At 61.0% G+C, this 27,862-nt stretch overlaps 1 protein-coding gene across 2 annotated transcripts in view; it reads right to left on the bottom strand.

The window, feature by feature from the left end:
- The window catches only part of ZC3H3 (zinc finger CCCH-type containing 3), a 67,257-nt gene extending 42,514 nt beyond the window's left edge, over positions 1-24,743 (bottom strand). The window contains exons 1-3 of one of the 2 annotated variants that reach the window (XM_019712293.3): positions 24,614-24,743; positions 22,013-23,303; positions 20,771-20,961 (exon numbers count right to left, since the gene is read on the bottom strand). In XM_019712293.3, coding sequence (XP_019567852.3) covers positions 20,771-20,961; positions 22,013-23,303; positions 24,614-24,701 — 1,570 coding nt within the window. In that variant the 5' untranslated portion in view covers positions 24,702-24,743. Of the gene's footprint in view, positions 1-20,770; positions 20,962-22,012; positions 23,304-24,064; positions 24,176-24,613 lie in introns of those variants that run through there. The other variant, XM_074316298.2, reaches the window with a different exon arrangement.
- Positions 24,744-27,862: the final 3,119 nt, after the last annotated feature.

Here is a 27,862-nt window from a genome sequence, read left to right as displayed (position 1 = left end):
GAGCCCAGCGGGGGCCGGTTTCCTCCTCACCAAACTCATCACCTTCATCCTGAGCACAGGGAGCCCGCAACCAGGCCCGGCAGATGCCACCTCCTCCAGGAAGCCCCCAGCCCTCAGTGGCCACAGAACTGGACTCTGCATTCTAGCAAGCTCCTGCAGGCACACAGTACCCAGGCTGGGCGAGCACCTCTGGGCCTGGCCCTCGTAAGTGGACATATTAGTGTTTACATGCATTCTTGTGCAATGCAGGCCTACTGTGAAGTCAGCGTTTATTAACTTACTGCATTTCACCTGTTAGTGCCCAATTAGCACTTCTAAAAGAACACAAAGTAATAAGACTGGCCTCTTGTCATTTGTCCCACATTGTCACCTGTTATATGCCACCCCGGTGGCCTGAGAGGCAGAGGGAGGGCGCCCCAGCTCATGCCCTGCCCCACAGTGTGGCTGTGACCCCCTCAGGGCGGCCCTGCAGACCACCTCCGGTCCCCACCTTTCCCCAGTGGGCAGCTCGGATATGGGCAAAAGTACTATGGCAGTGACCCTGGAGAGAACCGTCAGGGCGCCAGTGCGGAGGGCACAGAGAGCTCAACAGGGTGGACGGACAGACAGCCCGAGCAACAGTGATGGCTCCTAAGACTGTGCTGTGGTGCAGGAGGGCCAGAAAGTTGGGAAGGAGGAAGGTCCCCCGGGGCCTGCTCTGGAGGCTGTGTGCGCAGACCTGTGGGCAGCCAGGCCTGAAGCCCTCGCCCCTGCCCCTCCTCCCGCTCCCCTCTCCCCTTCAGACCCTGCCCGCTGGGAGGGCGGCCCAGCAGCAGTCCGCCAGGCAGGCTCTCTTCCATTCCTCCTGGCTGGCTGAGGGTTTGTGTAGATAATCATGTTATTTAGATAGGATGTTGGTTTAATTCCCTTCATTACAGACTCCCAGGGTTGTAATTTTTTTCTCCGCATGATGAATTCCCTGTGGCACATTTCACTCAAATCAAACCCTTGGCGCCTTTATGGCAGCGATGCCCGGCACGGTGTTATCAGGCCCGCACACACAGCCCTCTCCGCCCTGCCGTGCAGAGGTCACTCCTAATGACTAATCGATCTCATTAGCTTTCCTAATTAAAAACTTTACTACCGCAATGGAAGACAAACTACAAAAAAACTGCTGGCATCATATTTGAATGGGATATGAGCCCATCCATCAGCAGGGCCGCGGCCTCTGTGTCCTGCTCGCTCGCGGGCCGGGCGGGGTGGGGGAGCCCTACTGGAGACCAGCCATCAGGTGGCAGAGCCCGGGAGGTCTGGCTGGGCCGGAGCACGCACTGCCCTCTGTGCCCCAGCTGTGGCAGCAGGGAGTTCACCAGCCCCTCGGGGTCTGGGCAACATGGAGTGGCCACGTCCCCAGCACATTTGGCTGTGGCAAAGAAGCAGGGGGCTTCGCCCTTCCCAGCCCCCCTCCTCTGATGAGCCACCACAGATGGCAGAGCCCATCAGACAGAGGTCACGACTCTCCCTCTGTTTTATTGTGCAGCGAGAGTTGAGAGGGAGTTCAGATTTTTATGGAACTTCAAAGGGAAATAACTAGGAGGAAAATGAGTTACTAATTTCACAATTGTTTAATGAGTGAGGAGAAGATGAAGCCAGAACTACTCATCTGTGCAAAGAACCGCCTGAGGCCGCCGACCAGGAGAGAGAAAGCTGCTCTCAAAACCAGCCCCACGAGCCCAGCCCGGGGCCAAGGGAGCGTCCCCGGTGGCGGTCCAGCTCTCTGCCCAACTCCCTGCATGTGGACAGAAGCAGGACAGGCCTGGCAAGAAGGGAGGGGACAGACAGCAGAAGGCCCACCACCCAGGGTGAGCCCTGACCGTACCCCACAGCTTCCTATCCACCAACCTCTGGGCTTTACCCGGCAACGGGTCACACCTGGGACACGGGGCCTCCAGAACCAAGCCAGCAGAGCAACAAGCTGCGGAGGCCACAAGACGACATCTGGACTGCCCACAACTGGGCTTCCCACCTCTGTCCCGAAACCTTTTCCTGTGCCTCTGAGGACCAGGTGGGAGGAGACACAGCGGGGGCGTTGCAGGGAAAGCAATGCCCGAAGGCAGAGCCACCTGGCCCTTCCTCCCAGCTGGGCGTGGGGACAGCGGAGCACAGGCTGGTGACCATGGCCACGGGCAAGCAGCGGGGACTCCTTGCAAGGCCTCTTCCTCGGCCCAGGGAGGTGGGCCCTGACCGGACTGGCTCTCCAGGAGAGCAGGCATCCAGATCACTGCCTGATCAGCTGTGATTCCATGCAGGTGCTCAGTGGTGCCGTGAGGCGCACTCAGTGGGCTGAGTTCAGGGGCAGTGTCCCCAGCAGTGACAGAGGGCATGGAGGGAGCAGGAGGGACCTGGGTGGGGTCCAGACAGCAGGGCCCCAGGTCTCAGGACAATGAGCAGCAGGGGAGAGTGCTAAGCAGCTGGCGGAAGGCGGAGGTGGGCTGGGGGCTGCTGGGAGCCCGGGAGAGCCTGCCCCACCTGCCTCTGGCCTCGAGGGGCACTGCCTGAGGTCACACCCAAGGCTCAGGTCTCACCTCATCCCAGTCAGACTCTACCGCGGGGACAGGGACAGGCCGGATCAGGCAAGACGGTGGGTCTGGACAGTGGGTGGGGAGCAAGGGGCCCACAGAGCCTGAGCTGCGGAAGGGTCCCCAGAGCGCCAGTAGGAGGGGCTGAGCCCAGAACGCACCTCCAGGGCCTCACCTTCCCACCTGAGGCTGGGCTGTGGGTGCCCAGGGCGGGGCGGGTTAGGGGCTGCCGGGCACCTCTCTCTCCCCCTGGCTGAAGCGGGGCTGCACTCTGGAGCCACGTGCGGGACCTCGGCTGTGCGGGGCTCTGGCAGGCAGCCTCTCCCCAATGGCGGCAGAGTTGCTCTTGGAAAAAGGGCCACAGAAACAGAAACAGAACAGCAGGCACACCTGAGGTCTTCAGGCTGCTGCTGCTCTTCCATCTGCAAGAAACCCTGCCGCACATCCAAGATATGTGCAGAGGCCGACCTGGCGGGACCGCAGGGCCACTCCTGCAGACGGAACAATGCCACGTCAACAGGACAGTCTCCAGGAGGCCAGCAGGCAAGGCACTCCTCCTGGGGCAGGAGGCTCTGCCAGCAGGAGCCTGCACACCTGCTCCTCTCGGCACAACCAGCGGTGCCCCCACTCTCTGGACACTGCCTGTCCATCAGGGCATTTCTGAAAGTTGGCCCCATCTAAGCTGTCCCCTCGGTGACCCCTACGGTCCTGGAGACGGTGAAGCCAGGGCCATATCTGGGGGTGAAAAGGACCCTTGGACTCTGAGGAAGGGTGGGCACACCCCAGGGGTCACTAGGACAGGATACATGGACAAGTGCCATTTGCAGGAAGCAGCCAGGAAGGAGGTGTTGGGGGATTGTGGGCTCTGGTGCTACAGATGGGGATCCCCAGGAGCCCTCTCCCTGTGTCCCCATCCATCTCCCCGCCCAGGCTCAGGCCTGTCCTTCCCCAATTTCTATGGCAGCAGCTGCCAGGCAGAGGCTGGCCTAGGGTCCCTGCGCTGACCCCGGGACACCCCAGCAACTCTGCACCTGAGCCTCCAACTGCAGCTGTACCAGGCACAGGCACCCGTGTGCGGGCACTGCCTGCTCCGATGGCCTCCTGCCAGCCCCCCAGGACCCACTGGGACTTTCACGCAGGCACCCCACCACCTCCATCCCCAGGTTCTTCGGTTCTGCGCTCAGCCAGGCTGGACGTGACTGCAGATGCAGGGCTGGGGACCCCAGATGCCACCCCATCTGTGCTGCTGCGAGTTACCACTGGAATGGGGCCCAGCCGTGGAGCTGTGTGGAAGCTGCCCCTGCCTCTGTAGGGCTGAGCGGTGACCCCACCTGCCCCCTTGGCTTGGGATGGGCAGCAGGGTCCTACCTGGAGGCTGAGGGCCAACCTGGCCATCTCTCCACCTGGGCTGGACTATCCCTCTCCCTCCCTGGCCCCCAGTCCCATCATGTGGGAAAGCTTTGGCAAAGGCCCCAGGCGGCGGGCAGGGCACTCACAGAAGTGGCTGCTCAACCCCAGGAAGCCACCACGCTCCCCTTGCTCCCAGGGTACTCGGCCTGCTCCCCCATGCAGGTGTCAGGGGCACGGGCAGGGCCTCCCCAGGGCAGGGTGCCACTCTGTTGTGGGGGCAGGCTGGGCTCTGGTCCCAAGAAAAAGGGCAGTAGTCTGTGCTCAGCTCAGACTCTCGGGATTTGGGCCTCTCCAGCCCAGTGGGCAGCCAGCCTTCCAGAAGGAACAGATGGTCAGCCCACACCCATGACACGGCTCTCTGCCTGGCCTGGGCTCACCCTGCCCAGCTCTATAGCCAATTCTTGGGCTAGACGCTTGCTAAGGAGGCCACCTAGACAGAGTCACTCCCAGAGGGGCACTTCCTAGAGGACACTCAGAGGGGGGTCCTGGTCTTGGGGGGTCTGAGCCCAAAGAAAGGCATCTGGTAATGGGCGTCCAAGCCTTGTCTAAGGGTCCCCAGGAGACAGGTGGTGGGTAGGTGACACAGCCCCATGCTAGCTCTACCCATACCTCACTGCGCGCTCCCTCCACCCAAGATGAGCTGTTATCAGCACCCCCAGTATACGGGGAAACGGTCACAAGTGAGCTAACCCACCCAAGAGCACACCACACGGAAAGGACAGGGCAGCCTCCAAGTGGGGCAGAGCTCCCGGTCCTGGCCAGGCCACTACCAGAGCCCCAGCATTCAGCCTGCCGCCTCGTCCTGCTGGCCTGAACCTCTCCCAGCTGTGAGGGTTTCCTCTCTGTCTCTTGAGTGGCCTCTGGCCTTAAAATCTGTTTTCTGTCCCTCGTGTAATGATGCCAGCTTCGCTGTGGACAGCCCATCACTTCCCACTTCTCTGGGTTCTGATGTTTAAAAGTGGCACAAATTGGGGTTACGTTCTCTGCAGTCTGATTGTAAAAGCCTCTGTCTTTTAATTACAGTGTGTAGTTCACATACATTTAGTGCAGTAAGCGGGACGCCTGATCCACATATGAGAAGTGCTCTCAAGTGGTGCCCAGGGCCTACCAGATGGGGTCCGGGCCTCCCAACCTGGAGACCGGGGGCCCCGCGGGCAGGGAAGGACAGCCCCCGTCCTCAGACCACCCTCCAGTGAGGGTTTCCCTCATGTGTCCTCCTGGCCCGCCTCCCAGACCTCCACAACCACCTGCCCATCTGTCCAGGCCTGTGAGCTGAGCCCCACACATTCCCCAGACACAGCCCTCGCTGGGACTCAGCTCCTCAGGGAACTGCCCAGCCTCTCTGCTAGCCCACACTTAGTGGCTTAGAAAGCGTCCCCAGGTTCTCCCAGGAGACCTGACTGCTCTTCACTGACCAACACCGAGAAGAGGGGGCTGCAGGGCGCCTGCCCACCCCCGTCAGCAGGCAAGGGGCTGCGGGAGGTCTGTGCTGATCGGCACCCTGCCCCATCCCGCGAGATGCTGATGGCCCCACGAGGGGCCCTGGCACGCAGTGGGGATCCTGCCACTGCCAGCCAGGAAGCAGGTGCCACTCCCAGACCTCTAGACAGAACCCACAGTGCCCACTGCACAGCACAGCTGACCAAGCACAGATAGGAAACTGAGGCCTAGAGAAGGAAAGTGACCTGTCCCCATGCCCAGGAGGACGGAGCCCAGACTGGGTCAGGCAGGTGCTGGTCCAAGGGGGCCTCTGCTTGGGGGGGTCTCTCAGGAAGGATGGAGAAGGTCTCGACTCCCACTGCCAGCAGCCTGGAGGAGGCCACAGAGGAGGTCATACCACCACATCCTGTAAAGACTGCTGGACACATACTGGCAGACTTCACCTGCCCCCAGACCTCCACCTGCCCCTGAAGTGAGGGATTCTGGCTGGACTCTACCGGTACTCTCATACAGGTGCACTGCTCACTTGCTGCCACCCCTGCGCCCCCCTGTGTGCGGTGCCCTGGTGCCCAGCTAGCCCTGGCCAGTCCCAGCCCAGGCCCCGCAGGTGAAGGGAGCATGCAGGTGACAGGGCTTGGCCCTCCTGTTCCCACCTACAAGAACACAGCCACAAAACTACAGCAAAGTCCTCGCCCCAAGAACAGTTATTCATGTGCTTGCAGGGGCCTGTCTAGTCCTCCAAATGAGCAGCGATGGCAGCCGACGCGGGAGGCAGCGAATGCCCCACCCCACCACACTCGCACAGCGGGAGCTGCCAGGGACCCTGCTCTAACAAGCTTCAGACGTGGGATGACTGGAATCACAAAGTATGAATTTTTATGAGTCTAATAAATCACTTCACTTTTCCTGGGCTTGATGGTTCCCAGCACTTCAAACGCTGGAAAAGCCCTGCTGCAATCAGACGCCTCAGCCCTTGTCTGCAGTGGTGGCCCAGACAACGAGCAGGGGCAGCGGAGGCCCCGCCCAGGCCCGCGGAGGCCCCGCCCAGGCCCACGGAGGCCCCGCCCAGCTCTGCGCTCACAGAACCATGGGACTGGCTAGGACCCTGCCAGAATTCCTCACGCAGGTGGCCGCAGGAAGTTACTGACCATCATCAGCACGAAGCTGGCATGGAGTGGATGGTGGACACGTGTTCCTTCTCTCTCTCTCTCTCAATCTCTCTAACACACACACACACACAACCCGACAGATGTGCGGGAGGACGCCAGGCCCTAGGGGAGGTGGGGTCTGATCGGTGTCACTGTCCAGGCCCATCCTGAGGGCCCTGCAGGGGCCACTCAGCGCCTCCTGGGGAGGACGAGGGCTCCTCTTGCCTGGCTCCTGGGCCTCAGGCCTATACGACAGGACAAGCTCCAACTATGGGTTTTCCCACCCGAGTCCCCACGGCTCGAAGGCACTCGTCATCAGCCTTGCAGCGCCCGGTCGTGGGATCCAGGGGTCGTCTGATCCGGGGTGGGCCTCTGACAAACACTTACTGATTATCAAATCACAGTGCAGCCCGACAGGGCCATGCGTCACCGGATCAGCTGACAGCACTGCAGCCTGAGGAGCGTGGGCAGCGCGGGGATGACAAACAACCGCTGTCAGCCGCCTGTCCCGCGGCAGGCGTGTTCTCTGCTGTCCCACACTACCTGGTGTTAAATGACAACACTGTCGCCTGGACGCAGCGCCAGCACCGCAGACTGTCAGGGCCCTATTAGAGGAAAGATTGAGACCCTGCTCTGCTTAAACTCACTCAAGCAACACGAGCCGCTAGTTCCTATAATTACTGTGCGCGAGCCATCGATCGCGTGCTGACACCTGACCCGCCTGTATGAAATGGGAGTAGTTTGCTCCATGACAGTCGCTATAGATTATGGGGGGTGGGTCTTCCCTCCCCTTTTAACCATCGCTCTATGGAGTGTGAGAGGGGAAAGTGAGTGTCTCCCCCTACCTGTCCCACCCTAGCTGTGGGGCCCAGGGGTCAGGGAGCCCCAGCACATCCCCAGGGTTCAAGGTGTACCCTGAAGTTGGAAGTGACAGCGTGGCAGGCAGCTGGAGGGGTCCCGGCAGAGCATGCGGCAGTAAGAGACAGCCGCACCTCCAGGCCACGTGCTCCAAAGGGCAGGGGCTCAGTGCCAGGCAGACAGTTCACACTACCAGGACCCTCCTTCTAGCAAAGGGCCAATGCCGGCCAGAGTGTGCTGGCGAGCAGCATCTGCCTTGACGCAGGTTCGTCCAGACGCACAGCTGGTGCTCAGCCTCCCCCGGCAGACCCGAGTCTTTTGGGGGCCGCACCCTGAGGCCCACTGCCCCTCCCAGTGCCCCGTCTGACCTCAGCCAGAGAGCTAGGGCAGGGTGTCCTGGGGTTGGATGTCCCTTAACCTGTCTCATTCAGGTCCCAGTCACTTCAAGTCCGCCTCTGACACAGGACAAAAGCCAAACCCTCTTCTGGCTCAGCACCCCAGCAGCCACAAGGGGCCTGTATCCACACAGCATAGGGGTGTACGTGGATGTGTCAACACGAGCACCCAGGGCATATGTGAGGGCACACACACGTGTGTGGGGTGTGGCCAGCGTCTGTCAGAGCTGGGGAATCAGCCCCTGGCCCAGGGCGGGTGCTGGGGCTCAGCTCCAGCTTCCCGAAGACAGAACTCATGGCCAGGTCCCCATCTGGTCCCACCCTCCCCTCGGCCCTGGGCGTAGGGCAGGCCCATGCCCTCCTGCCTTCGGAGATCAGCCCTGACCTCAGCAACCCTCAGGATCCCTCAGCCCTTGTGTGGCCACCCAGCTGCTGCTGCTGCCTGCCTGGGCCCCCCGTGTGCAGCACCAGGGAGCCCCAGGCCACTGGCTGGAGTCATGCTGCCAGCTCAGAGTGCTCAGTGGTCACTTGTCTGCAGCACTGCACTCCCTGAGACAGAGCAATGGGGAGGCAGTGCGTCCAGAGCAAACACCACTGCCAGGCCCCTGCCCAGGTAAAGCTGGAGGGTCTTTGGCCCATGGGGGCGGGAGCCCACGGAGGGCCAGTTCAGACTTGGGGGCTAGGCGGGGAGCCGCTCCCTCTGCCCTCATCCTGCTGGCTCACAGCCCCTCCTGTAACACGAGGGCCAGGCACCGACTGCCATGCGGTCACAGAGGACCCTGCTGCCCAGCCCGCAGTTACCCTCACACGTGCACAAGGCCACCTCCACAGGGTTGCAGGTGAGCAGACCAGCCAGCCCCAGGAGGCAGGGCAGGCTCTCAGCCTCAGCTGTAAACAGCTGGCCTGGAAGGAGGGCAACAGCCCAGCTCTTGGCAGCGTCTGCTGGTGTCCATGGGCAGGCCCAGGGGTGGCAGGTGAGCAGGCAGGTGAGCAGCAGGGCAGAGCTGCACCACACTCACCAGTGGCAGTCACAAGCACTGCAGCTCGGAGCTGTGCCTACGGATCTGAGTGAGGGGGTCTTCTATGGAAGGGAGTCAGGCTGTAGGGGACGTGCCCTCCTCGGCATGTATCTGAGATCCAGTGCTGACCACATGGCCTGGGCCCCCAGACTTCCCTCGGGCCACAGTTTACCCTGAAATAAACTTCACAGCCCTGGGTTGCAGCAGAGCCTGCATCTGCAATTGTTCTTAGTGCTCATAACATGCGCGTCACGTCCCCTTTAAACACGGCCGTACACAGCACCTGGGGGACCCACAGGGGACCCCTCTGGCTGAAGTTCTGTTTCCTTTGGCTCATTAGAAACTGACTTTTGATTTCCACAGGAGCTGGTCCCACATCATGTGGCAGCCACCCAGGCCAGCCCTGTGTGTCCCCTCTAGGGATGATGGCTGCAAAGCTGCAAGCAGATAGCATGCAAGGCACAGACCCTGGCCCTGAAATTCCGGGTACTCGGGGCACCAGCCTGGCAGTGGGGAGAGGGGCCTCCTTGCCTCGGTTGGCCCAGAGGAGACCCCAGCCTGGGTCTCAGCTCAGCAGCACAGGGCGGGGCAGGGCACCGCAGGAGGCCCTGGGGGACTGCTGGTGGGGACCAGAAATCAGTTGCACATGGTCACCTGGTCACTCGGCATTTCCCACGTCCGCTCACTGGGCCTCGTGCTCCAGTGGGCAGAGCTAATAGTGCACCTGGCCTGGGCCCAGCCCGGTCACCCACCCACAACCCCCCACCCTGCCCACAATGATTCAGGGCCAGGCAGCTTCCCTGTGCATGTGGGGTGGACAGTGCACTCCTCTGGAGGCACCCCTAAAATGGGCCATCCCCACTCTACGAGATGTCCCCGGTTCTCCCAGCACCCTCTCTGGAAGGCGTTATGTCCAGCATGGGCATGGCCACTGCAGACACACGCTCTCAGGACGCACAGTCTGCGCGCTGTGCTTGCAGGGGCTGTGCTCCCACAACCCCCCGAAGTCCCCTCTAGCAGGCTGGGCGCTGCGCAGTGGCTGCTGGCACACCTGGCACCACGGGGAGTGCAGTCGCCACAGGCAGCATGTAATTGCTTGGCTGCTGATGTGGAAAGGGCAATTAGGAGAAACGCCGCCAGAGCACAGCCGGTGGCTCGGCAGTCACAGAAAGCACAGAGCTGCAGAATGGCTGGTGGGCACTGGGGGGTGGCCAAGCCCAGGCGGGGCCCAGGCGATCTGCCTGGACACGGCCCTCACGCTCCAGTCCCCTCCAGGCTGGCCCTGCGAGGGCACTAGGGGGCCTGGAGTCTCCCCATCCAGATGGGCAAGAGAGGCACGAGGGGCAGCATGTGTCATAGGGCTGCACCACACCCACCAACTCTAACAAGCTGGGAGGGAGCAAGTGTACAGGGACAAGACCCCTTCGGACTGCAGCCTCCTGGCTCCCTTAGGCCATCGCGAATGGGCCCCAGGGCTGCTGCTCAGCCCCTCAGCTAGCACAGCTGCAACAGGTGGGGCCAGGCCAAGGGACAAAGGCAGACAGTGGCCCGGGGGCTGATCTCTGCGGCCAGCGCTCCTTCCTGCCAGGCCTGGAGACAGACACTTAGGCGAACCAACAGCAACTGGACATTTAATGATTAGAAGCTGTTGGATTTATGGTCGTTGTGTACGGCTATAGATTTCCTTTGCAAATTCCATAAATACTATGCATTTAGACCCAATCTTCCAATTGGAAGGCAACCTGTGTGAGCGCTGGGAGCTCCCGGCCACGCAGGGTGCCACCCAGGTGGCTCCAGCAGGGCCCAGCTGAGCTGTGGCACCTTCTCAGGCTCCCCTGAGCCAGGCTCCCTCCCAGCCTGGGCTCCACCTGGAATAGGTGCCGGCCTCCTGCTGGGAGCACCAGCACAGAACAATCTTGGGGAAGCCACTCCCACCTCCCATGGTCCCAGAGGGACAAAAGAGCAGGAGGCCATGAAAAGCAGAAGACCCCAGGAAAACAGGCGCTGTTTCCAGGTCACACCCTCTCCCTAGAAGCCCAAGCTGGAGGAGCAGTGCCTCTGCAGAGGGACACACGGCCCCAACCTTTCCAGGACAGCCCAGCCCACAGCCCTCATGGCCGACCCTTGGCAGAGCTCTCCCCCGCCCCTGCAGCACCCCAGCAGGACAGGAAGCAGAAGGTCTCAGCCTGGACCCTGGAGGGAGCCCTGTCCTTGGTGCCTGTCCTGGGACGGCTTCATCCAGGTGACCACCACCCGCCTGCATGCTCCCCGGCATGCCTGGGTGTGCCAGAGCCCACGACCACCCTTCCTGCCACCCTGCAAGGCGAGGCAGGGCCTCAGCTGCACAGAGGGGAAGGCTCGGGGTGGGGGTGAGGCCCAGTGTCACCTGGCCCTGCTCCTTCCTCAGCTGCCTGCAGCATTAGACCCCATGGGAACACAAGTCAACGAGCCACTCTGGTCCCAAACATGAGGTCACCGGGACGCTCACGCTCGGAGCCACCTTTCCTCCCTGACCAATCACACACTGGGGGCAGGAAGGTCACTCCAGCACGGCCCTGCTACAGATGAGAAAGTGGGCTGCTAGCTGCGGGGCTGGCCTGAGTGGGCACCCACCACCGCCATCACCCCTCCTCCCGCACAGACCCTGCTCTGCAGGACCAGCCTGCTGGCACAGTGATCCCCTGGCGGCACCGTGGATGGAGAGCCAGAGCTCTCCTGAGTGCCCCACAAGCCACCCCAGCGCAGGGTCCCTCCCTGGGCAGGGCAGGGCAGGGCAGGGCACAGGTTCCCCGCCCTCGAGGCTGTGCTCAGGCCAGCCCCTCAGACAGCCTGCCTGGGCATTCTCACTCCCGGGCACACACTGCCCTTGACTCTGCAGGCCTGTCTGGTGGGGGGCTGCACACCCTGTCGGGGGAAGATGACATCATCCAGCCATAACTCCCTCCACAGTGACTACCACTCAATACAGAGCAACCAGACACACGAGCAAATCAGACTTGACTCAGAACTAAGGAGGAAAAACCAGGCCATGGAATGAAGAGGGATCCGGATAACCTAGGGGTCCGACGTGGACTTTACAATGATTGATATGATCGGGAGCTTAAACACAAGATTGCAAATCTTGGCAGAGACATAGAAACTATTTAAGAAGACATGGACATTTTAGAATTTAAAAATAACTGAAACCAAGGCCTCACTGAATGGGTTTCGTAGCAGATTATACAGAGCTGAACAGACGATAAGCAAATTACAAGAAAATAGGTTAGAATAAACTGTCCAAATTTAAGCACGGAGAGAAAAAACTTATGGAAGATAGAGAGAAGGGCACAGGAAACATCTAAAAAGTGGTGAAAAGTTTTACGGAAAATGTAGCTAAGCTCCCGGGGAGAGGTGGGAGTGGGGCCGAAACAGAACTGGCAGACAGTGACTGAGAACTTTCCGAGTGATGAAAACCATCCAGCCACAGCTTCAAGAAGGATCACAGAGGGAAGCGGGGTAGCTGCAAACAGCACAGCACACCGAGCACAGCTGCTGAGAGCCGAGCAGAGACCAGGGCCGGCAGCAGAAGGCGGCCCGCCGGCCCAGGACGGCACGTCCGCACCACACAGCTGAGGACCGGCCTGCAGTCCACGGCTTTCAGCTCAGAGCTGGAGGCAAAAACAAAGACCTTACAGACAAACCTCTATGGGGAGAAACGGTCCTCAGCAGACTTGCAATGTTAAAGGGAATATTAAGAGGTGTTGTTCAGGCAGGAGAGGAAGGAGTGAAGAGAAATGGAAGAGTAAACACACAGGTAAATCAAAATAAATGCTGACTGTATAAAATGTTTTGTGAAGTCTAAAATACATGGGGAATTAAAATTGTGATAGCTCTAGCATGTAAGATAGAAGAGGGGGAGTAGATTTCTGTTCTTCAAGCTCCTGATGCCATCTAGGAAGTGATCAGACGGTAATCTCTAAGCATCAGTAAGTGACGAACGCACTCTAACTGCTGAGAAACCAGTAAAAGAAAAAGAAAAGAACGTCTAGTAAGCTAACTGAGCAGAAATCGAATAAAAAATATATATCGAAAAGAAAAGGAGAGAAAAAAACACAGAAGAGGTGAAACAAAGAAAAAGCATGTAGTAAGACAGGAGATTTACACCCAAACACATCAGTAATTACACTGTGTGAACAGATTAAATCTTTTCTTAGACAATTCCAGGCTGCACTTAAAAACAACCATTTGCTATATACAAAAAAAATTCTACACATAACACAGATAAGCTGAGCGTAACCGTGTGTTATATTGACATGTATTTGCATGTCGACACGTTTTGCAACACTGCCTCAGAGACTGGTATAGCTATACTCGTAGCCACACCAGAGAAAGGAGACCTTACAGCGAGGAGTAGCGTTATTGGATATAAAAAAGGACACTTCCGAACAGTAAAAGATTCAATCCACCAGGAGATACAATTATAAACTGGTTTGCGCCCAGCAAAGTGACCTCCAAATATTTAGTACAAAAATAACAACTAGAGAAATGAATGAATTCACAAGACAGTGGAAGATTTGAGCACATCTCTCCTGGCAACTGTGGAAAAGCAGAGTCCCTCCCTGGCCCGTCAGCAAGGACAGAGATTGGACTCCTCGGAGTGACACACTTTACCTTCCAGAGCCCTATCCTCTCCAGTGCACACAGGAGCTCTACCAAACTGACCGTGACCTGGGCCCGACAGAACACCAGTCTCGGCACACCTCACAGGACTGAAATCACACTGCTGCACACAGTGGAGTTAAACTAGAAAGCAGGAAATACAAATACAATGGCTTCAAATCCCATAGATTTGGAAATGAAGCAATACCCTTCTTAATCACCATAGGTCAAAGAAAAAATCAAATGAAATTTTTAAAAAAATGAGAGGAGGGCCGGCCCAGTGGCTCAGGCGGTTAGCGCTCCATGCTCCTAACTCCGAAGGCTGCCGGTTCGATTCCCACATGGGCCAGTGGGCTCTCAACCACAAGGTTGCCAGTTCAATTCCTCGAGTCCCGCAAGGGATGGTGGCCTGTGCCCCCTGCAACTAAAATTGAACACGGCACCTTGAGCTGAGCTACCTCTGAGCTCCCGGATGGCTCAGTTGGTTGGAGCGCGTCCTCTCAACCACAAGGTTGCCGGTTCAACTCCCGCAAGGGATGGTGGGCTCCGCCCCCTGCAACTAGCAACGGCAACTGGACCTGGAGCTGAGCTGCGCCCTCCACAACTAAGACTGAAAGGACAACAACTTGAAGCTGAACCGCACCCTCCACAACTAAGACTGAAAGGACAACAACTTGACTTGGAAAAAATGCCTGGAAGTACACACTGTTCCCCAATAAAGTCCTGTTCCCCTTCCCCAATAAAATCTTTAAAAAAAAACAAAAAACAGCCCCCTCGGCCTCTGCTCCCTGGCTGCCCATCTCCCCACTTGTCGCCCACTGGGGCACTGTCTCAGGGCCCAGAGTCAAGGACACACAGGCACCAACCAGCCCGGTGCCCGGGGCAGCAAGAGGGGCCATGTGGCTCTGCAGCCCCTCCACCCCCTCCTGTCCCTCATAAGCCCAGGGGGTAGCAGTGTGGAGCTGGCAGCCTGAGCCAGGCCCAGACAACGATGCCCCTACCCCACCCGTCCCCTTTACAGGCAAGCAGTGAGGAGAGCCAGGCTAAAGGGAACTGGGAACAAGAAACACTTCCGGAGTTTCTCTGTGAGGTGCCCACCTCCGGCCCCCCGAGCCTCCCACTGGGCAGAGGGACAGGGAAGGCTGGCTCAGGCCCAGCTCAGGGTGCACCGTGGCCTCAGAGTCTCGGGGCCTGAAGTGCAAAGCCCTCAGCCCTCCCAGGGCCAGGCGTGGCCCCTAGTCCTCATCGGCCCGACGTGTGGAGGAGGAAATGGATCCTGAGGCACCAATGACCTGCTGAGGCCCTCTCAGCACAGCTCAGGGGTGCCCACCAGTTGGGCGCACGCATACTGCAGCTGGCACTCAGGCCTCCATGCCCTGGCCCCATCTGCCTCCACAAGGAGCAAACCCACTCAGCTCCTGGACACCCCACTGGGACTCGTCACCCAGGATGCAGACAGAGTAGTCAGGCTGGCCATCAGCCTGCACCAGATTCTTGCCAAGGGACAGAGGGCGGGGCTCACGGCCTGGGAGTGAGCAGGGCCGTGGGGGCAGGCTGGGCGTCCGCACCCCTTCCCTGTGTCTGGTGTCCCGCCTGGGAATACTGAGCTCCCTCCCGCCCTGCCCCACTTTAGTGCTACTGCCTGGTGGCGTTTGCCCTGCGGCTGGCACACGGGGCACACAGGGGAAGGCCCAGGGCCATCAGCCTCACGCTCCGTCTCTGGGAAGCAGACGGCCCCGGCGGCCCCGAGCATAGGGTCTGGAACAGCAGTGGCTGCTCTGCAGCCGCCCTGCAAACCTGACCTGGCTCCTTGCCCTCCCTCGGCTGCCTCCCTGCCAGCCCAGCACAGAGGCTCTCTGCTCAACACGCTTCCTCTCACTCTGAAGCAGCCTTCTGCCCGGTGCGCTCTTGCTCGGCGTGCCCGTGTCCCTTCATTCCAGGACACTCCAGGGGAAGGAAAGCCACATCTGCTCAGACACCTGCCCTGCCCTCTCGGGCCCCCTGTGCACTCTGCTCAGAATGCCCTTAGCCCCGTCCCCGTCCCCAAGCTCCTCCATTCGGCCCTCAGGAGGCCCAGCCTGGTCTGGCACCACCTCCGTGCCGCACAGCCAGCTGGCTGGTCTCTGTCTTGTCTCTGCCACCAAGTCACATCTGTGCTGGCATCATCCCTTTCTGTCCCCAGGCTGTTGGGGGCCTCACCAGGCTGGCCCATTGGCCACATGCCCAGCACAGCACCTGGAGCTTGGTGACAGTCAATGACTATCAGCGTACCAGGGCCAGGGATGGCACAGAGGGAGGGATGAGTAGCAAGAAGGCAAGGCACCCTGCGGGTAGGAGGCACCAGCTGGGCTGCGCCCTCCCCCACAGGCCTCCCTCTCCCGGCCCGCCGTGCCAGCCCTGCGCTGGGCAGGAGGCGCTGACACGAGGCACTCACATCCCTCCAGGAACTCGCCTCAGCATGCCAGGGGACACAGGTGTGGGCAGCGTCTGGAGCCCTGACCGACACCCACGGACGTCCATGTGGAGGGCTGGCCACACCCTGCCCTGCCCTGCCCTGGGGAATCTCCCAGCACGGAGACCACCAAGAGCCTGGCAGGTGTGCCCAGGCAAGGGTCTCCTGGCGGGCCTGGGGAGGGGGCAGCCCCCAGCAGGAAGGAGGGGTAGGACCCTACGGCTGGATGGGGGGCCCAGGAACATTCTCACAGCCTTGGAGCAGTCCTAAATTTCAGGGACCTCGAAAGCCATGCCCCACCTCCAGCCGGTGGGAGCGGCCACTGAGGCGGGCCCCTTTCCCCAGCTGGCCCAGGAGAGCTGGCAGGACAGACGACCCAAAGGGCAGGAAGAGCACTGGAGGCCGAAGGGGAGGGCAGGGCCACTCGGTCAGCAGCTGGTGGGCTCGCGACAGTGGCAGGTTGAGGGCTCCTCTGGCCTGGCAGGGCTGCGTAAGACAGGAGGTGGGGCCTGACTCAGCTGCCACAGCACCGACGGGCTGTGATACCCTGGGCACAGCATCGCACGTCAGCAGACACAGGAGCAGCCCAAGTCATCCCCAACGGGGCCCAGGCCCCAGGAAGGGTGCTGCCCAGACCCCCAGGGTGCGAGCCGCAGCCATCCCAACTACATCCCTCTCCTGTCCCCGGCTCCAGCTTTAGTGTCGCCTGGGCGCCCCCAGCTCTGCGGAGGTCACGGCTCCCCTAGAGGCTCCGAGCCCGCCCAGATGCCTCCCACGTGCCTCCCAGCACCGGGAGCACACGCCACTCCCACGCCAGCTCTTGTGGAATAATTAATTAGTGCAGCCACAACACGCCTGATAATTTATGCAAGGCTCAGGATGGAGCGCCCGATTCAGCACTTTCTTTTCCCCTATGAAAGCAGGACTCCAGATTTAACTGCTCTCCGCCCTTTATGGTGATCAACGTAGTAAAACCAAACCCACCACACATGGCGAGTGGGGGGGCCGCAGAGCCCATGGTGGGGGCGCCGGCAGCCACACAGCAGCCCCCAGCACCTGCCTGCCTGCTCCTTCAATCTGCACAGCAGCCCTTGGGGACGACCCGTGGCCAGGTCACAGACCTGGAAGCATGGGAGGCAGCACCTTGGGCAAATCCCAGGGTGAGCGAAGGCTCAGGACTGCTTCTGAGCACCCCCAGGACAGAACAGGGACACCAGGGGAAAGCCTCCCAGCCCTGGCCCTGCACCCTGTGCCGCCGTGATGCAGCGCACCCTTCTCCTCCTCAGCTGCGGGGTGGGAGCCTGGGCACTCCGGAGTCTGTGGCAGAACTGCTGTGTGTCCCTGCCTACCACACGGGCCCGGAGAGGCGTCCCGGGCTCACTGCAGGTCTCCCACTCCCACAAGGCTGGGACTGGTGGCCTTGGGCTAACTTAGAAGAGGAGAGCTGCTGGCGCTCCAGAGGCTGGCCTCGGGCAGGCAGTGACACCCCCATCCGCAGGCTGCTCTGCTTCGGAGGTGCGTGCCCATGACAGCCAGCCTCCCAGCTCGCGCTCCACCCGGCAGCCTGGTTGGACCCCTCTGCTTCCGACCACCCAAAGGGCCCTAGGCAAGCAGTGGGTGAGAAACGACCCCTTCCTGTGGAGGCCCAGGGCAAGGCGCCCTGGCCCACTGACCCTCCCACAGCCCTGAGGCCAGCAGCAGATCGGGGCTGCCTCCCCACAGTAACGCTGCAGTGGTGCAGCCTGGCTCACTGCTTGCCCCTGCCCCCTGGGCACACCTGACCAGAGGGTGGGACCTGGTGACAGGGGTGAAAACTAGGCCCTTCCTGTCAACTACAGACCTGCCCACCCAACCCTGGGCTTCCCGCCAGGCCCACATTCTCTCCCACCAAGCTGGCCACCCTTCTGCGCCGTCTGGGGCTTCCCAGGCAGGGCCCCTGGCTCAGGACAGGCAGAGGAAGGAGAAGGGGGCGGGCTCTGCCCACGGTCCTGGGCAGGTGAGGCTGTGATCTCTGGGAGGGGACACCACGGCCCACCAGTGGCTTTTCCCTCGCATGGGACAGCAAACACTTCCCAGTGGCTGTAGGAATGCCGTGACCTGTTGCCACCATGGAGCCCCCAGCCTGGGGCCCAGGAATCAGGTGGGCCAGCAGCCCCCACGCCGCAGGCAAGAGCCTGGCCCTCCCTCCCAGTCAGGCCTGGGTGCATGTGGGCTGGGCAATACCCTCTCTGCATACAGGAAACAGGCGCAGTGGCACACATGAAGGCTGTCACTTCAGGGTAGCTTGCGTCCCAGTGCTGGGGCCCAGTGTGGCCAGAGGAGAACAAGCCCCAGGGCTGGCCCTGCACGCTGGGCCTGCACTGCAGTCAGAGGCTGTGTATTACCGTGTGTCCCCGAAAGTAAGACCTACCCAGACTATCAGCTCTAATGCATCTTTTGGAGCGAAAATTAATAAGACCTGGTTTTATTTTACTATAAGACCTGGTATAATATAAAATAATATAATATAATATAACATAATACAACGTAATACCCGGTCTTCCATCAATTTTTGCTCCAAAAGATGCATTAGAGCTGACTGTCCGGCTAGGTCTTATTTTTGGGGAAACAGTGTATGATTTCTAATTGCCACAATTACACGGTGGTAAATCGGAAAGCATGTTTGAGGTCTATAAAAGGTTTTCTTCTGCCTCCTCCAGCACTGTCCACCCTGAGACAGATTACGTGGGGTCTCTGTGCAGCTGCAATGCAGGAGCCCCGCCAGCCAGCAAACACACTCCCCTGGGCCCTTTCTCAGGTGCCTTCTCAATCCTCCAGCTGCCAATGGACCCATCCGCAGAAGAGAAAGACAAGAGGCCCGCCCCCCCAGCCAAAGTCTGACTCTAAGCCCAGAGAACCAGGCGGGAGGGAGGGCTGGAGGGCCAGGGACGGGATGGGCAGAGGAGGGGAAGCAAGAGGAGTCAGGCTGGAATCTTCACAACTCAGTCCCCAAGAGGCTGGGCCCCACGCCTGCTGAACAATGCAGTTTTGAATTCAATTAAAGCGATTATCTGTTGTGCCAAATAAATTGTGTACAGCATACATCCTGCAGCATGTTACACCTCCGGGCTCATTATTCCCTAACTGTTTCCTCCTGTTTATGCGCTCTCAAATTAAATTGCTGATAATATGCGCCAAAATAAAAAATGAGCGCACCTTGTCCCAGGAAAATTGATTCTCCCTTTTCCTGGACCGACGACTGCCAGAGTTTATACTCTCTGTTCCTGGTGATCATTAGTAATTCAATTTTCTTTTTATTAGCCCCCTTATCTGCTGAGCAATATAGTGGCAGAGCTGACCTCTTTCGCACGGGTAAATGTTTAAAATCTTTTCCCTGATTAATTTTGCCAGTTAAGAAAAAGAGGAGAAATGGCCCGGCTCTTAGCCATCACAACGAATAAAGCTTAATGTTGATTGTGATGGAATTTCTAATGCCAGGGAAATTGATTGAACGCGGCAATTACACTGCAACAGTAACTCAAGGGAGATGGGCTCGCTTCTCCTGGCCGTAGCCTTGTGGTTATTTAAAACAATCCAATTTGCAAGGATAATTATGTATTAGTGTTTTATCTGCCACTTGAAATGAACAGGGGAGTTTCGATACTGGCCCAGCATTAGCAGGTTATTGCTGCAAATTACTTGATATCTGCTTTCTTTCACATAAAGAGGAAATTAGGCAATCAATTACCAGAAAAAGGTGCCCTGCCGAATAAGAGGGGCAAGTGCGCCCTCTGCTGGCCACCAGGCTGCACGGCAGGGCTGAAGGGGCCCTTGGGGCTGGGTTTCCACGACAGCGGCCACCATCCGGCTCCCTTTGCTCGGTCACCCTGCAGGAGTCCACACTCGCCCTGGCACACAGGGTGCGGCAACCAAAGGGCAGGTGGGCAGCCGGCGCCCTGCTGCCTCACTTCCTCGCGAACCCGTGGGCCCACGCCCCGCCCTCTAGCGGCCAGCTCCCACACAGGCCCTCACCAAGGACCCAGGCTGGGCCCTCAGCTGGGTCCCAGGACGCCAAGCACAGCACAGCACAGCACAGCCGTGAGAGCACAAGTCCCCAGCTGGACTGCCAGGGGCCAAGCCACCTCTACATTTCACAAGCATGCCCTGAGAAGCCACCAGCACACACACCCCATCTGCTCCAAGGAGTTGGGAGAGGGGACTTCACAGGACCCGGCGCCCCCAGATGAAGCCTGGTTATCCAGGACAGCATCATGGTGTCACGGTGACCACGTCCACCTTCCCTGCGGCCCACGGCCCTAGCCCCACGCCCCTCACATGCTGCAACGGTTCCCCAGCACGTGCCAGCCTGGCAGCAGCTCCCCCAATGTGCTGCCATCACCTCAGGCAGGGGGCCATCCTGCTCAAGGAGGCCACACCCCACAACACTCCCCACGCTGTTCACTAAACACCAGTGACTCGGGAGGTGGACAAAGCCAACCTCCAGGCCAGCTCAGGCTTCCTGAGAAACAGGCAGCAGCCAGTAGAGGGGAATGCAGAGCTGCTGGTCCAGGCGGCGGAGGACAGAGGACAGACAGCAGCCCCAGGGAGCCCTGGCCTCCTTCCCTTCAGGACTGCATGGCTGCCACCTCTCGTCCACTTGCCCTCTCCTTCCATGAACAGGAGCGCTAGAGAGACCGCCACACACCTGCCCGCAGCATGGCCCCCACGCCCGCCAGGCTGAGTGCTCTCCAGCTGGGGTCTGAGGCCGAGGTGAACTCAAGGTGCTTCCTCAGAGCCCAGAAGAGCCTTCTGGGCCCAGCTCACGGCTTCCCAGAGCCGCTCCTCCCCAGGAGCCTTCGTCCTGTCCTCATACCTTCCTTGCTGGGGAGGTGGGCCCGGCTGGGAGGCAGGCAGCACGGCCGGTGCCTGGCGAGCTGCATCAGGCCCTTGGTGGGGGTCTTCTTCAGAACCGGGCTGCTCTTTCCCCGGGGGGCCTGCCTCCTCCGCAGGCTGAACTGGCTCTTAGCAGTGGCAGCAGGTGGGGGGCTGCTCTTCTTGGGAAGGCTGTGGAGACAAAGAGCAAGCAGCTCCCGACAGGCTCCCGACCGCGGGCAGCTAACCCACCCACCTTTGCCCTCCTGGTTCCCAGTGCCATGGACTCGACCCCAGGAGGCCGCCAGCTGCTCCCCATGCGTCCCAGCCCTGCCGGCTTTGCCTTCCACCTGAAAAGCCAGTCTGCTGGTTGGTTCCCCTCCCCTTCCCCAGGCTCCCGGCCACAGAGCAGAGGGGCCCAGGAGCCCTGAGCCAGCCCTTGACCCTGCCCAGTCTGTCTCCTCTATCTCCCCAGGCCCGATGAGTCCCCGAGTGGAGCTGGGGTAGGGGTGAAGGAGACTGGTGACATCCGCAGCCCTCTCCACAGGGGTCTCCTCTCTCAGCGCCCCTTTCCATACTCCTGAAACAGGCCGTTGCCACCCAGAAAAGTGAGGGGGGTGTGGGAAGCCTGTGTCATCCAAAATGGCACCTATCTGGGCAAGTGGGGTCAAAGACCAAGGTCAGACAGTGGGAAGGACCTGTGGAGGGACATCCCAGTAAGGAAAACACAAGCCACCGTGTCTAATGGCCGAGGTAAGCCCTCTGGCCCTGCCAGTAGCAGCCGCCATGATTAACTGCTTGATCCCAGACACAACTCATGGTGGTGGAGGGCGGGAGAGGAACACTCAGTCACCCAGCCGCCATGGGACAGCCTTCCTCTCTGGTGGGTACATTGCACCCTGGGTTTGCTCGGCCAGCTCCTGGCCCGGGCACAGCACGAGCCATCCACAAACCGTGGGCCCAGAAGGGAAGCCGCCCGAGCAGGCTCTGGTCTCTCACCAATGGGAGAAAGAGAAGGCTTGCTGGCACCTTCCCCAACCTGTCCCGCATGGCTGGGAGCCCCAGGCAAGCCCTTGGCCATGCTGAGCCCCCCCTTACTCAGCAGTCACCCGGCCTCATCCCTGCTGGGGACGTTAATGCCACCGCACGCAAAGCTCCGTGCGGGCTCAGGCCCTCCCAGGCAGTGACTAGGCGGTGATGGGTGAGGCTTCACGTCCTCCTCCCACTGGCTCTGCCCACACACCTAGCACTCGCCCGTCTCCGGATGATCTTGGTACGGCTCTTCACTTTGTAAGCCGAGAGCAGGGTCTCGCTGGGTCCAACTGCTGGTTTGTCCCCTGGGGGGGACCTAGATGGGACTGGAGAGAGCTGGGAGGCACGGTCCTTGCTGTCAGCCTCCGACTGCCACCGGAAGGAGGACGACGAGGAGGCCGAGGGGCTGGAGGCCTTCCACTTGTACTTGCTGCGGGAAGCCCCGGCTGTGGAGGACACGGCCACCTTCCTGGGCTTGGCATCCGCATCGGCTCTGGGCTGCGGCTTCTCCACTCGCTCTGCTGGGCCAGAGGGGGCTGTGCACACATTCTCCGCAGCCAATCTGGGACTGAGGGCCCTGCGAGGGGCTCGGGGGCTCTTTGCCGAGGCAGCCACCCATTTGTAGTTGTTTTTCCGGAACTTGTTGGTTCGACAAGACACAAGCAGAGAGGCCTCCCGGACCTGCCTGGGGCCGGAAGCTGTTCTAGCTGGGCCTGCCACCGAACCAGAGGACACTGGCTGACCCGGGTGGCCGGCATCCACTGCCCCACTCCCAAGGAGCTGTGCAATACACCTGGACACAGGGGGAGAGCCCAGCTTCCCGGCCAGAGCCACGCCGCCGCGCTGGGGAGAGGGCAGGAAGTGCGCCTGGACCGACATTGCACTCTCACTGACTGTCCGCCGGGGCTCCGAGGGGCTGTCATTCACACCGCTCACAGACTTCACAACCCGGAGCTTGCCAGGCTCCTTCTGGCAGACCAGGAGGGGGTCCTCTACGCTGCAGGTCCCTTTGGCTCTTCCTGGCCTTGAGGGCTGCCGTTGCCCGCCAGGGGGCTCGCCCTCACCTTCCTGAGGTCTGGTGTCACTCCAGGGCGGGTCCTCACATTCTTCTGAGGAGCCCCGCGGGACCCCTGCAGTGCTCGCCAAGCCCGGCTTGGATGGCGGTTTGATTCTGATGACCATACTCTGATCTGCACTGAGCTGGACCCGCCTCTCCAGGACACACTGCTGGGGGTGGGGACCCTGGCCGCCCCCAGCCCCGAGGGTTGGCTGCACAGCACAGTCACCAGGCGGGTCTGAGGAGCCCGGGGGCCGATTCACCAGGGAGTACTTGTTGCGCCAGGCAGGCCCGTGGCTCAGGGAGAAGCCCCTCTGGCTTGGGCGAGGGTAGCGAGCGCTGAAGGCCCTGCTGCTGTTGTAGGCTGGTGGCTGCCACCGGCACGCAGTGGACGCGCCTGGGGCAGGGCTATTGCCATGGAGGGTTTTGTAGTCATCAATCAAACCTGAGAAGACAGAATCACAAGCTTAACCAGGAGGTGAGAGGAAAATCAGCCACAATCCCCTGGAGGGGCTTCAGCTAACAAGACACCCCACAGAACCCCGTCACTCCTGAACCCAAGTCCTGGTGCAGGAGGAGCAGCCCCTGCTGCCTGAGAACCCCTGACACTTCAGCCAAAATCTCTTAGGCCTGTCCTCCATGAGCCTTTTCCCATCAGTTATACTTCAGTCCTATTTCAGGCTGCTGGTCTTGAAAATGCACCCCTGCGGCATAATGTCCCCTATTAGCTGGGAATATTATTCTGGGTGCACAATCCTTTGAGGGAAAGAGTCACTCAATATGAACAGACCACCAAGGCCCCGCGCTGTAATGCCTCAACAAAAAGGGGGCCAGCCAGCCATGGAGGCCCTCTGGCTTGCCCACCGATGGAAAGGGGGTAAGACTGCACATGAATGAGCTCCCTGCCTGGCACACAGGACAATGAGTGTAAGGCAACTGACACCCCTGGGCACACTCAACACTTGACAAGAACATCACCCTCCTCCCCTCAGGAGAGGCTTGATCATGCAGAGCCCTGGTGCAATGGACTGCCACGACCCTCCCAGACCCTTCCAAGGAAGCCCCTGGAGAGCTGTCCTGGTGCCGGAGGGCACAGGCCTGGGCTGGGCATTCCGACCCAGCCAACAAACCAGGAGGCAGCCCGCCAGGACAACACTCCCCGGACACAGCTCCCGCCCCCAGACCCAAAGACAGCCACGTGCAGACCTGGTGACAGCTCAAGGCAGGTATGACGGAAGCCCAAGAAGTGACCCAAAAGCGGGGCTAGCACACCTAGACTCTCCCGCATACACACGTTCCAAGCCCTTAAGAGGCCTGGGAGTCTGGGCCCGGAATACCAAGGAGTGAGGCTGTCCGGAGGTTACTGTCAAAACGGGCGTCGGGAAGAAGCACGTCCCTCGCCCCGAACGGGCGTTGCCCCGCTGAGCAGAGCCCTCCGGCCGCTGTCTGGGGCCAGGCGCTGGGGGCCGCCGAGGACGTGCCGCCCGCGGGGTGGGGGCCGCTCCCGCCGGTTCCTAAACCAGCGCCGGCGCCGGAAGGGCCCGCGCTACCCTCAGGGCGGGACCCGGGCAGCGGCGCTGGCCCGGCCGGCCCGGGAGCCGCTCCACGTCCCCACCTCCTGCCTCACCCACCTTCCCACCCAACCCAACCTGCCGTGGAGACGGCGGGCAGAGAGCCACTCCCTCGGGGGCCGGCGGGAGCCCGCGTGAGGTGCGGGGCAGGACGTGACGGGCGACCCCCGCCCGCCCGACCCACCCTGCAGGAGGCGGATCTGCCGCCGTAACAGCTCCTTCTCCTCCATCGCCAGAGCCCGAGACGCCCGGCCGGGTCCCCGGGACGTCATCGCCACGCGACTGCTTCCCGGCGGGCGGGGCGAGGTGGAGCGCGCGAGGCTCCGAGACTGCGCATGCGGCCCGGCCGGGGCGTCCGCCGCGCGCAGAGCGACGCACGGTCGCCGTGGCAACGCCTGCGGGGCGGCGGGGCCGGGCGCGCGCAGAGCGAGGGAAGGCGGGGACGTCACTACCGAGCGCGGAACGCGGAAAGTGCCTGCGCTGCGCGCGGGGAGCAGACGATGCGAGGGCTTCTGGGCGGTGTTTCCGCCTCGGGCTCCCGATCCCTGGCCCGGACGGGCTCCCGATCCCTGGCCCGGACGGGGAGCCGAGGCCCGGACCGCATCCTAGCCGCGGCCGGTTCCTTCCCCAGTGTCGCACAGAATTACAGGCACTCAGCAAACAAGCGATGCCTGACATCCCAGTTGCTGGGAGAACTGGGCGGTGGACTTCTCCCTCCCCCCCCACGGGAGTTTTGTCCCACCCGCACTCCCTGCTCTCCCACGCCCCGTCTCCAGCTCTTTTCTTCTGCGGGAGTGTGGGGGGGTTCTCCGCAATGCAGCCCAAGCAGCCTTCCTTCCGGAGCTGCAAGCTGTTCCCTCTGACACCCCCCCCCCCCCGCCACCCCGCAGCCCAGCCCAGGTGTGCCCTCGGCCTTGCCACACCCCACTTCTCTCCAGACCCACCACAGAAGGCCACCCCAGGGGCACCAGCCTCTCTGAAGGGGGTGGAGGGGTCATTAAAGAGAATGCAATGTAGCCAAACCAAACGCATTTGTATGGGAGACCAGCACAAAACGTCAAATCCGACCTGGGTCTATCTGCGCCCATCTCTGTGTCTCAGCCTGCCCCTCCCTTGGGGAATTCCTCCCTCCTGCCCTCTATAAGGTCTGCATCCAGGTGGGAGTCAGGTGACCGGACTCATCACCAGGCCCTCAGGTGGGAACAGGTGGTTGGCAGGCTGGGACCACTCCTCCATGGATGCGCCTCTCGCCTCTTATCCCAGAGGGAGGGGAGCAGGAAGTGACTGTGGAAGAGAACTGACCTCGAGGCCCCTTTAGGTCCCCCCTTCCCTCCATTATCTCCTCCCTCACTGACCCTCACTGCAAAGCTGATCCTTAGACCCTCTGAGCCAGAAGCTTCTGGAAAAGGCTATTGGTCTGCTGTTCCCTCCATCACGGCATTTCTATGAGGCTCTCAGCGCTCACGATGGACGGATGGTGTGAATTTCATCAGGACAGTCTCCCACATGCCCTAGTACTGGGCAAACCTAGGAGAGCATCCCGACGGACGTGGAAGACACCCCCCCTGGCCCAGGCCTGGATTCCAGAGCACCGGCTTCTTCCAGCTGGGGCAAAGAGCAGCCAGGCTCAGAACACCAGAAGCAGGACCAAGGGGGCCGCTTCCTCCAGCAGAGGCCCAGCTGGGGTATGGCTGGGTTCTGTGCCGCTCCCTGGCCGGCAGAAAGCCTAGGGAGCCAGACAGGTCGCAGCACGCCTCAGGGCAGGGGACCCCAAAAGGAAGGAGCATAGGGAGCGGTGTGCCAGGGAAGAGCACCTGGAAATAGGGCCTGAACAATGGGGACTTATAACCACCTGCGCTGGACCCCTCCCTTGAGCCGCGGGGTGACCCGGAGCTGCTGGGGTAGTTTCCCCAGACCCTCAACAATGCCGGGCCTTCCTGCTGCCCATGCCCCCCCTGATTCCTGGGGCGCATCAGAACTTGAGACCCCTTGCTCTGGGTCCGCCCGGGCCAGGAGCTTGCTTGGCTGCCCCCATGGCCCAGCGACCTGCCGACCGACTGCTGATTGAGCTCTCCTTGGGCAGGGCCTGCGGACCACCCATCAGAGCCGCAGCCCGAAGGGCAGCCGGGTACCCGCCCCTGGTTGCAACCGAGAGTCCAGCGCTACGGGGTGGGGGGGGGTACGGTGACTCAACCCCCCAAAGGAAAGGGCCCCTGGGACTTCATGCTCAGCACCCTCCTCGCCCTGCTGCCGCAGCCGGGCCAGTGCCTCTTTAATCCCGCCTCACGTTCCGGCGCTGGGACGCTGTGCAGAGCTGTTTGCCAGGCACGGGTTCCAGGTGGCCCCTGGGGATGCGCACAGATGTGGGCGCAAGCAGGGCTGGATGGGGGCTGGGTGAGAAGGGGTGAAGCCGGGGCAGGGAAGGGGAGAGAAGGGGTCAAGGCTGGCGGGGCTATGGAGGGCTTGGGCGCCGACTTCCCGGCACCTGGGGAACGCCATAGTGTCACCCCAAGGCCGGCACAGGGTGGGGCGGACCCCAGGCTGCTCCTGTTCGCACTGGGAAAACTGTCCTGGCTCCTATCGCACAGCCAGCAGCGCCCGCCACTGCTCCGCCGGCGCGCCCGTCCCACGTCTCTGAGGCCCCGGTACCCCAGGCCTCGCTTGCCTCCGACTCTGGGTCTGGGATGGTGCCTGCCCGGCCCTCCTATGAAGCGTGGTTGGGTTCCTCTTGCCCGCTGCACATCACCCCATCTCACGCCATCCTGGCCTCTACTGCACCTTCCTGGCTTGGCTCACAGCTGCCTCACTCCCCTCCCTAAGCCACTCTCCCCATTTCCTCCATAGTATCGCCCAGCTGCTCCCTCCAGTGCGCCCTTGGGGCTATCTCCGGGATCTTAATGACCTTCTCTATCCCTCCCAGGGACACTGCCTGCCACTGCTGCGTTCCCAGTGTGCCAGGTCCTTACACTGGTGGTGGAGAGACAGAGGGCCCGTGGCCGTGTGCTTTCTCTTCCTTGGAGCCTGCCCAGGCTGCTGACTGCTTATCCAGCCAGGCTCTGAGTCCCTGCTCACAGCTCGCCATTGGGGACAGGGTATCCTCCCTAGCCCAGGACCCCCAGGACTGCCCAGACCTTGCCCAGGGTGACCTCACCCACCTCCATGTAACATACGGTGGCTGTGAGGAGGACATCATGTCACCCCATAGTTACTGGCTGTCAAGATGTACTCTTGTCTCCACCCACCATGGGTACCATGGAGGGGATGGGAATGGGGTTCAGCTCCAGCCCCACCCCCCTTCCTTCCTCTTTTCTCCCCAGCAGGCACACTTCCTGTCCTCTGTGAATCAAGAGCCCAGGCTACACCACCACACTCCTAGCCCAGCCCCTCTTGCTTTGGTTACAGCTACAGAACTGAAAACCTGAACAAGTTGCGC

This window comes from Rhinolophus sinicus, chromosome 6 (genome assembly GCF_057876585.1).
Source record: "Rhinolophus sinicus isolate RSI-liver-muscle chromosome 6, RSI-T2T, whole genome shotgun sequence".
In the NCBI taxonomy this organism is placed as follows: Eukaryota; Metazoa; Chordata; class Mammalia; order Chiroptera; family Rhinolophidae; genus Rhinolophus; species Rhinolophus sinicus.
The sequence above is the reverse complement of the archived record's forward strand: the minus strand, read 5'-3'. Positions and strand labels throughout refer to the sequence as shown.